General features: G+C 33.2%; 2 protein-coding genes across 2 annotated transcripts; one reads left to right on the top strand and one right to left on the bottom strand.

Moving 5' to 3' along the window:
* Positions 1 to 308: 308 nt before the first annotated feature.
* Positions 309 to 2,021, bottom strand: LOC142231125 (neprilysin-2-like). Its single transcript, XM_075301745.1, has one exon. It carries the CDS (start codon positions 2,019 to 2,021, stop codon positions 309 to 311), a length of 1,713 nt encoding a protein of 570 aa, XP_075157860.1.
* Positions 2,022 to 4,253: 2,232 nt separating this feature from the next.
* LOC142231124 (uncharacterized) lies at positions 4,254 to 5,648 on the top strand. Its single transcript, XM_075301744.1, has one exon. The coding sequence runs from the start codon at positions 4,254 to 4,256 to the stop codon at positions 5,646 to 5,648; it is 1,395 nt and encodes a 464-aa protein (XP_075157859.1).
* Positions 5,649 to 10,588: the final 4,940 nt, after the last annotated feature.

Raw genomic sequence — 10,588 nt, 5'->3', positions numbered from 1 at the left:
ATGATTGCCTAATATCAGACATTTCTGCTAAGATTGTGACAAGACTCCCATAAACATATACCGCCCTTTATGTTCTTAAATATGGAAATCTCCAAAACCTATACAAATGATACCCCACAAATGCTTATATTTACTAATTCAGTAGGGGTGGTTTAGAGTATGATATAGTAGGACCCGCCCGACTTTCTACTTTACTTATTTGTTTTTTTTTTATTTCGTTTTTATTTAAAACATTAAAATACTACAAAATAATTATTGGATAGCATATTATATGTTTTTGTTTTTCTTGTTCGCCATTGCTTCGTTAATTAACAATTAAAGGCTTTGCTGAATTCTGGTAAATATGAAACAATTTCATTTACACCACTCTTATTCTTGTCATAATCTTCACCTCCAGCATAAAGTGACTGACGAGCACAAAAGGTACGAGCGAAATTTAAGAAAACTAATTGGTCTTTGGAAAATTTACTTTGCGATGGAAAAGGAGAATTATTGTAATCTCCATTATTTAAGATCTCAATGATTTTGGACAAACCAATTATGGAGGATAATCTGTAATTGGCCTTAGGACCATATTGTTCTGTCATATTTTGTAATTCTCTATTAAATGTGGGATTCTCCAAAAACGATTTAAAAAGATCATAGTTAATATCTGCTTCGGCACCAATTGTGAGGCCTTGAATTATTTTCTGGGCTAGCATAAATCCAAGGGAGGTATATTTATATGGCTCATAAAGTCTACGGTGATACACGGGAAGTTTTAGTAGAGAAAGTTGAAGATGTACACTATTACATGTAGGATTATAGTAAGGTGATAATCCCTCTCTAGTTACCAAGCATGGATCTCTACGTTTGTTTATGCTATTTATGGCCAATAATTTCAAATGATTACCATAGAAATCGTATCGACTAAGTGTAATATTCTTATAAAGATTTTCTAAACTATCTTGGGCTTTTTCATTGGGTACATTACCAAGTCTCAACTTCATTGTATTCAATTTGGCTGTTAACGTATCCATAGATGTTTGATTGAAATCATAAGGATTTTTTACAAAAGTTAGTTTCAAGGCCTTTTTAATGGTATCAAATATTTTCTGGACTTCTTGGGAAGTGTCTTGCCAATCCAGTTTTTCTTGCAGATAAATCCATTCCATTACAGAGGGAATAACCTTGTGTATCGTTGCTATACATCCTCCATTTACAAGGCTTGTTCTAAAGTCATGAAGATAGTATACGAAGCGTATTATCACATATTTGCAAATAAAATGATGATCATATTTAAAAAGCAATTGAACTAGATCGGTGGTATATTCAGGTATTTCGGTTTTGATCATGTCATTCGTAAGATGATCGAAATTTTTACTTTCTCTAATACGGCTCATCACAATATATTGAAAATTTGCATCGATTTCTTTAATTTGTGTCCAAAACTCTGCATAGTTCAACTCATCCATATCTAGGAGATGTAGTAAGTTCCTTACTTTAGATTCGGATAATTTCTCAACAACATTCTTGTCATTGTTGGTTATACCAAAATCAAATCCATATTTTGCAAAAATTCTAAATAGTAATCGAACTTTTAGTATTCCACCCTTTTCCGCATCCTTTAGGATATTTATCAATGATATATTCTCATGTTGCTCCAACCATAACAAGTATTGCAAGGGAGTATAGAGATCATTTTGCATACAGGATTGATAATAAGTGAAGACCATATTTTTAAGATTATTTTCTCTAGTCCAATCATTGTTCGAGATGAGTTTATTCCACTCCCGCATGTATTGATATTCCATCAAATGGTGATTTGTAGCTAATGCTTTATCAATATCTTCCACATAATTGGTCCAATTACCACAGGTATATGAATAGAAATCATGGCATGGATTGACTTCAGTGTCCATAGATGCCTCACCAATTTTTTGATGGCGATAGCTTTCATAATCTCGTTTTACTTCTGTATCACCTTTACTCTCTATCCCAAGAGTTACAAGGACTAGTACAAATATTTGTACTATATTCATTTCGATTTAATTGAATTAATACTTATTCCGAATATTTTCTAAACATTCTGGTTAGAAATAGTACTATTTATACCTTACAATATAAGACAGTTTTTTCTATAGACTTCTCCTTCTACACCTTGTACGAATTTATGTTGAGGTAGCAATTATTTATGTGTCATGATCTTTTTACATTATCATCTGAATGTTCATTAAAATATTTTCTTTTGTGTCTTCAAACATTGTAACAACTATAACAAAGTATTATTAGCAATATTTCGACATACATTGTAATAAATTATATAAAATGGGATCACATCCAGTGGGAAAATTAGGAATGAGGTTTGTTTTCTCGGACATTTTCCATTCCCAGGAGAGTCCCGAAATTTGATACACATTTGTGTTTTCTCTGCAAGCTGATCAACTTCGAAGAAAGGCTATATCGGTCAATATTTTGGTATAGCTGGTATAAAGTTTTGACTATCTAGACCTTGAAATTTCTATGCGACTTTATTGAAATCGTAAATCTTAAAATTCCTTAAGTCCAGAAATAGATGCGCCGATAATAGACCATCCAAGCAAAAATAGATACTTCCAAACAAGTAGTTTGTGATCCCGAAGTAGTGCAAAATTGGATCATCTCCAATGACTTTTCAATGGGCTTGTCACAGGACGAAAGTATTTCGTTTTCGGATCCTTTGCATTGCTTTAGATGTTATGTCTTGGAAGTTCATTTGAATGAAGAAATTAAGAAAAACAAGTATATACGGCCCTAAGTTCGGCCAGGCCGAATCTTATGTACACTCCACCATGTACATAAGATTCTACTAAAGGCTGTCATCCACAATCGAATAACTTGGGTTGCGGTAACACTTGCAGATGGCAAGGTATCTTAAAACTTCTTAAAACCGTTTTCTAAATTGTAAGTAAGTCCATACTGGGTATATATTAAACAAAAAAAGGCCGATTAAATACGTATATAGTTCAGTTTGACGTGTTTATTAGCAGCCATATACTAACGATCGAGAGGGAAATTTAACATATGTTACAACACTGGGGGAGTCAGTAAATGATGTATGCGCTGTATCCAAAGAAATCTTACATAGTATTGAGGAATTCGCTGTTGAGAACAAAATACGGTCAGATCATTTCCCAATAATGGTAAAAATAGTTTTCAAATACGATTTAGAAAGAATAGAAAATATGTCACTGTTGCCAAAAATAACTTGGAATGATTATGCTAAAGATCAATACCAAAGTACTTTGTTTGCAAATATTTGTAACGCTGCAGACCCAAATCAAATGAGTCTCAGTGAGATATGTGAAATAATAAAACAATCTTCTCCAAAAACCAGCAGAAAACGGTCTTTTGAACCAAAATATAAATGGTACGATAACGAATGTAACAGAGCAAGAATAGCGAGCTTCAAACTGCTAAAAATTTTTAGAAGAACTAAAGATTTGGAAGACAAAAAACGATATATTGCAGCACAAAAACATTACAAAAAAATATGTAGCACTAAAAAATATATATATTACAACACAATTGCGAGCAAATTAAACTGTGTAAATCAGTCAAAGGAATGGTGGAAAATGGCGAGAGAAATACGTAATCAAAGGAATCTGGTTGGAACGGGAATTACCTCCGATATATTTAGACGTCATTATGAAGAATTGCTGAATAGCAATGAAGAAACTACCTTAATTTATTATGCACCTCCATTCAAGGAAGATTTTGACTTAGATAGACCATTTTCTAACTCCGAATTAAACCAAATTCTGTCCAAAGTAAAGAACAATAAGGCCCCAGGCGAGGACAGAATACCCTTTGAGTTTTTCAAAAATGGTACAGACATATTCCACAACTGTCTTCTTAAAACATATAATAATATTTATGCAAGTGGAAAAATTGACCCCGTATTCACAAAAACAATAATTTATCCGATATATAAGAAAGGAAATATTAGTGAGGCGGCAAATTACAGAGGCATATCATTTATGAACTGCGCAGCAAAAATATTTATGGGTTTAATAAATGAACGGCTCTATAACTGGGTAGAAAACCATGAAATTTTAAACGAATACCAAGCTGGATTTCGGAAAAAATACTCTACAATCGATAACATTTACAATCTTTCTGCGATAGTCAACATATAACTAAGAGAGAGGAAGAAAGTATATGCGTTTTTTATAGATTTTAAAGCCGCTTTTGATAATATATCAAGGCAAGCTTTAATATATAAACTTTTCCGAATGGGTATATCACATAAATTAGTGACTTTAATAGAGAAAATATACAGCAAGACTAAATCAGCCGTGTGGAACGGCAGAGAACTCTCCGAGTACTTCGAAACGAAAAAAGGAGTAAAACAAGGATGTCTGCTATCACCATTATTATTCGCTCTTTACATCAATGATATGCATGATTTTCTGGAAGGTGGTATATATGTGGAGAATATCAACATTAGACTTCTTCTATATGCAGATGATATTGTTCTGCTAGCAGACGATATAAATATCCTACAAAACATGATAGCAAAACTTGAAATTTATTGTAAAATGTGGAGTTTGGAAGTAAATTTATCAAAATCTGAAATTATGGTCTTCAGAAATGGAGGAAAATTAAGTAGATATGAGAGATGGACATACAACGGATTGGAAATAAAAATAGCAAACGAATTTAAATACTTGGGGGTCACATTTACACCAAAAATGAAATTCAATAAGCATGTGAAAAATAGAAACAATGAAGCAAAAAATGCAATAAATGCAACATGGAAACAATTTATAGGAAGAGAGGATATAAGCATGAATGCTAAGTGGAGATTGTTTCTTGCTGTCTGCCGATCAATCCAGGCATATGGGGCACAAGTTTGGGGGTTTTCTCACTTCGAAGAAATTAATATGGTACAGCAATATTTTCTAAAACGGATTCTAAGAGTACCAAGTCATACCCCAAATTATATATTAATGCTTGAAACGGAAGTGGAGGACACCCAAATTTATACACTGGGACTTCATTTGAAATATATAGAAGATACCCTGTTCCATTACTCACAAAAAAGACTCCCAAATAGACTTTCTGAGATAGTATTCCATCAAGCTTGTTTCTGGGCAAAAGAATTAAAAACACTGTCACAAACCTTTAATCTGCCATGGCCAAATGTATCCTCTTTATCGGACTGGAAATTATTCGCACAAAATTTAATAAGTAGCATAAAACAGCAGAAGAATGAAGAAAGACTGAACCGAAAACAGGATAGTCAAAGTTTAAGGTTATATAAATATTTGAGCTCAAGCAAGGCTCACATTTATTTAAATGAAAAGTATTCATATGAAAAGGTTGTGTGGATTTTTAAGGCTCGAAGTGGAATGATTCCTCTTGGATATAACCAATTTGATACTAGCGAACAGAACAGAATATGTAAGCTATGCAATATGCGTGAGATTGAGACTCTTCTACATTTCTTGGGAATATGTCCTGTCCTCAGAGAATATAGATCTGTCATATTTGGGAAACCCACGGTGTACATGGAGGAAATTATAAAAATACTTGATGGAGATGGCGAAGGAGACTGGGATAAACTAGTAAACTACCTACAAATCTGCTGTAAATATCGGCAATTTTTGATTAATGAATATCATTAAAAAAAAAAATGAATTACAATATTAATACGCTATGCGACTGACGTAGTTGTTTTGTTTACATAGTCGCAAATATATAACAAATCTACTTAAATTGAATATTATGTATAAATGTTCCTTTAAACAATTGTATAACTGAAGATAACTATTGTATTCAATAAAGAAGTACTTAACTAACTAGAACTATACTAACGCAGTGTTCCGAATTTCACCACGTACCAAATTTCAACCGGATCGGGTGAACTTTGCTCCTCCAAAGGGCTCCGGAGGTCAAATCTGGGGATCGGTTTATATGGGGGCTATATATAATTATGGGCTGATGTTGACCAATTTTTGCATGGTTGTTAGAGACCATATACTAACACCATGTACCAAATTTCAGCCAGATCGGATGACATTTTCTTCCCTTAGAGGCTCCGGAGGTCAAATCTGGGGATCGGTTTATATGGGGGCTATATATAATTATGTACCGATGTGGATCAATTTTTGCATGGTTGTTAGAGACCATATACTAACACCATGTAGCAAATTTCAGCCGGATCGGATGAAATTTGCTTCTCTTAATCGTAGAGGCTCCGCAAGCCAAATCTGGTACTCGGTTTATATGGGGGCTATATATAATAATAGACCAATGTAGACCAATTTTTACATGGTTGTTAGAGACCAATATATATACTAACACCATGTACTAAATTTCAACCGTATCGGATGAATTTTGCTCCTCCAAGAGGCTCTGCAAGCCAAATCTGAGCGTCGGTTTATATGGGGGCTATACGCAAAAGTGGTCTGATATGTCCCATTTGCAATACCATCTGACCTACATCAATAACAACTACTTGTGCCAAGTTTCAAGTCGATAACTTGTTTCGTTCGGAAGTTAGCGTGATTTCAACAGAGTATACAATCTAGCTTGAATGTCAATAATTACTTGTATACTCACCATTATTCTATTGTAATAAAGGGTGATTTGTTAAGAGCTTGATAACTTTTTTAAAAAAAAAAACGCATAAAATTTGCAAAATCTCATCGGTTCTTTATTTGAAACGTTAGATTGGTCCATGACATTTACTTTTTGAAGATAATTTCATTTAAATGTTGACCGCGGCTGCGTCTTAGGTGGTCCATTCGGAAAGTCCAATTTTGGGCAACTTTTTCGAGCATTTCGGCCGGAATAGCCCGAATTTCTTCGGAAATGTTGTCTTCCAAAGCTGGAATAGTTGCTGGCTTATTTCTGTAGACTTTAGACTTGACGTAGCCCCACAAAAAATAGTCTAAAGGCGTCAAATCGCATGATCTTGGTGGCCAACTTACCGGTCCATTTCTTGAGATGAATTGTTCTCCGAAGTTTTCCCTCAAAATGGCCATAGAATCGCGAGCTGTGTGGCATGTAGCGCCATCTTGTTGAAACCACATGTCAACCAAGTTCAGTTCTTCCATTTTTGGCAACAAAAAGTTTGTTAGCATCGAACGATAGCGATCGCCATTCACCGTAACGTTGCGTCCAACAGCATCTTTGAAAAAATACGGTCCAATGATTCCACCAGCGTACAAACCACACCAAACAGTGCATTTTTCGGGATGCATGGGCAGTTCTTGAACGGCTTCTGGTTGCTCTTCACTCCAAATGCGGCAATTTTGCTTATTTACGTAGCCATTCAACCAGAAATGAGCCTCATCGCTGAACAAAATTTGTCGATAAAAAAGCGGATTTTCTGCCACTGATTTTGGTAATAAAATTCAATGATTTGCAAGCGTTGCTCGTTAGTAAGTCTATTCATGATGAAATGTCAAAGCATACTGAGCATCTTTCTCTTTGACACCATGTCTGAAATCCCACGTGATCTGTCAAATACTAATGCATGAAAATCCTAACCTCAAAAGAATCACCCTTTATATTTTTCATTCCGCTTGTAACGCAAACGAAATATCGATTTCCGACTATATAAACTATATATGTTCTTGATCAGGGAGAAATTCTAAGACGATATCCTTCTGTATTTCTGGCTGTGTGTCTGTTGTAATGACGCTATAGCTTTCAATAATGAATTTACCGTACTGATATTTTACACAAACTCGTCTTTTGTCTGTATGCAGGTCAAGTTTGATGATGGTTTTTTATAGCACCATATAAAGTGATGCTCTGAGCTGGGTTCCTTAGCATCGAGACATCGCAATTTCTATCCGAGTTGCTTGAAAATTTAAATCTATAGATATTTTGAGTTTTTGGTATAGCCCCATATAGACCGATTTCCCGCTCTGACTTCTTGTGTTTCTCGAAACCAACATTTGTATCTGATTTTGTTGAAATTGGAAAACTAGAGTTAATTTGTTTTTTTTCCTAAAATTGGAAAAATTTGGTTTATATTGGTATAGGTTTGATATTGTTCTCATACACACCGGTCTCTCGAATTATCTTCTTCAGGGAAAAGAAGGAGCACTGATCACCCAAATTGCATGGGACTAGAAGTAAAACCGATCTGCTTGGGAGAGTAGATTTTACCTCTTACAAAGTTCAGAATCCAAGCTGAACCTCAACCTCCGAATTTATGTTTCATACATGCTAGAATGCGGCCCATTGAGTTGAGTTCTCTAAAAAGCATTTCCAATACAAACCATTGTTTCGTATTTCTTGTCCACATCCTCTTCACAGACCATTCTTGCTGTGTTACGATCAAAAAAAGCAGATAATATCGGTATTTTTTTTGCAATTTTTAGTTTATTTTAAAGTTTCAAATAATAAAAACAAAATTCTTCAACTTATTTTCATTAATACAAATGACATTTAAAAACTTCGAAATGTTATTCGGTTGTGAATACTATATGAAAATGCTTACTGCTGAATGATAGTTACGGTTGGTCGTAGCAACCAATTTGAATCAAAATTAATCAAATGAGGTAGGTTTGGTTGCCACAACCAATTATCTTGTAGGACAACAGAAAATCTGTTAAAAATCTCAACTAATGGTTACAGGTATGAACAAATGCATGTAAGTACAGAAAATTGGTATAATCAACTTTTATTTATTTCTACACGCTCACAAAAAATCGCTTCTGTAACATATACTCCCAAACATATTTTGCTTCAAGCATATACATTTTTGGCTATTGCACAAACATTTATATGTTTGATCTCTTCCAATATATAATATGTTTGAAAGCATATTGGTCTAAACAATATATGTTTGGGTAGTCAATTTCCAAACATTTTGTATTTTTGCATCCAAATTCAATAATGTTGTCTTCCAAAAAACAATATGTTATTATGTGAACATATAATATGTTTGGAAGCATTTTGCACCCAAAAATATTATATGCTTAAAAAAATTCTCCCAAACAATATTGTGCTCAAAATTTTATTTATTTATTTATATATTTACAATCATAATGAATTATGAAGATAAACAGGTAATATAGGTGCTAACAACATAGGTTTTCGACCTGAATGCTCAAAATTTTGTTTCTGCCCAATTGTATATTCCCCCACATCTTTCTCACTTCCACGAGATTTTTTAGTTCTTAGCACCTTTTTCTGTAATACAAACATTGTAGAAGAAATTATTCAATTGTATGATTTTTTTTTATTTTAATTTTACCTTTTGCCGGACGGGGATTCGAGCAGCGGACCACACAGTTTGTAAGGATCAAAGAAGTAGCTGATCAATTGCCCAAGGAAAAATAAAATGTTAATTTTGTAATAACAAGCAACAACCACCAACTTAATTCAATATCGCTCCCTGTTAAATAGCGCTCCAAGTTACTAAACACATATATGTTTATAGGCTATTTCTAAATTAATATATGTTTGCATCCAAGCATATTATATTTAAAAACATTTTATGTCCCAAACATAATATGTTCTAACATATTAACATATATGCCCCAAACATGTTATGCTAGTTTATGAACATTATATGCTTGCACTCAAAAATATTGTGTTTAAAAATTTGTGTTCCAAACATATAATGTTTATAGCCAAACATATGAAAAACAGTCTTTTTCATCCGTGTAAATACAGAATGTTTATAAATTCAACCGGATTCCAACTAATCTATTCTCTGTGTGTATCTTAATATATGGTCCCCATTACTGCTTATGAGGTATATATCTATGATCATATATGTAATGTTTAAATAAAGTATATAAAAATATATATAATAAAAGATTAAAGAGAGACATTAAGTTAAATTAAGGGAAAATATCTCTTCGTGAGCAAAATTACGGAACATTTCAATTACAAATTAAAAGGAAATAATTTGATAAAAATCAATGTTACTCAAATTTCAAATATAGACGTATTAGCCAATCGAATTCAGACTTACATATAGGTCTTACATAAATATATTATTCGATTACCCACACTAAATGAGCGATTTCCTATTTTCCTGTATTGTTCAAATGGACTCAATATATATGGCATTCTAATCGATATTCTTATTTGTTCTAACAGCAACAGTAGAAAACCTCTATTATTCTAGAATCTCAATTTTGCACTGCAACGTTTGAGATATGTTAGATATAATCATTTTTAGCGTCGATGTCAGTTTTAATTTCTATGATGGACGCATCATAATTTACCATAGTAAAACATATATAAATTGCAAAGAACAAAAAACATTAAATGTAACATTGTTGCAGTATAAATTAAGAAGCATTGTTGCTACATCACCATTTGTCGTGTGTTTTTTTATGAGAAAGTGAGAGCGCGTGGCTGTTTATTTAATTTTTTTTACAAACAATGTATGCTAGCTTTCTCAATTAGAAAATGTATTCATATGCACATTAATGAACTTGATTAGTCACAAATATAGTTTTTCTCGGACTTTTTCCATTCCTGGGAAAGTGGATTTTTTTCGAATTTGTCTGGATAACGGTAACAGAAAAACTTATTTGGTGTGGCATATACGTGTATTGGACATTTTAACAAATTAGAAATAGTCTAATAC

The sequence above is a fragment of the Haematobia irritans genome, chromosome 3 (assembly GCF_050003625.1).
Source record: "Haematobia irritans isolate KBUSLIRL chromosome 3, ASM5000362v1, whole genome shotgun sequence".
NCBI lineage: Eukaryota > Metazoa > Arthropoda > Insecta > Diptera > Muscidae > Haematobia > Haematobia irritans.
This window is presented reverse-complemented; position numbering and strand designations above follow the sequence as displayed.

What these genes read in the sequence shown, in the direction of transcription:
- LOC142231125 (XM_075301745.1), bottom strand. Translation starts at nt 2,021, where the DNA reads ATGAATATAGTACAAATATTTGTACTAGTCCTTGTAACTCTTGGGATA.
- LOC142231124 (XM_075301744.1), top strand. Translation starts at nt 4,254, where the DNA reads ATGGGTATATCACATAAATTAGTGACTTTAATAGAGAAAATATACAGC.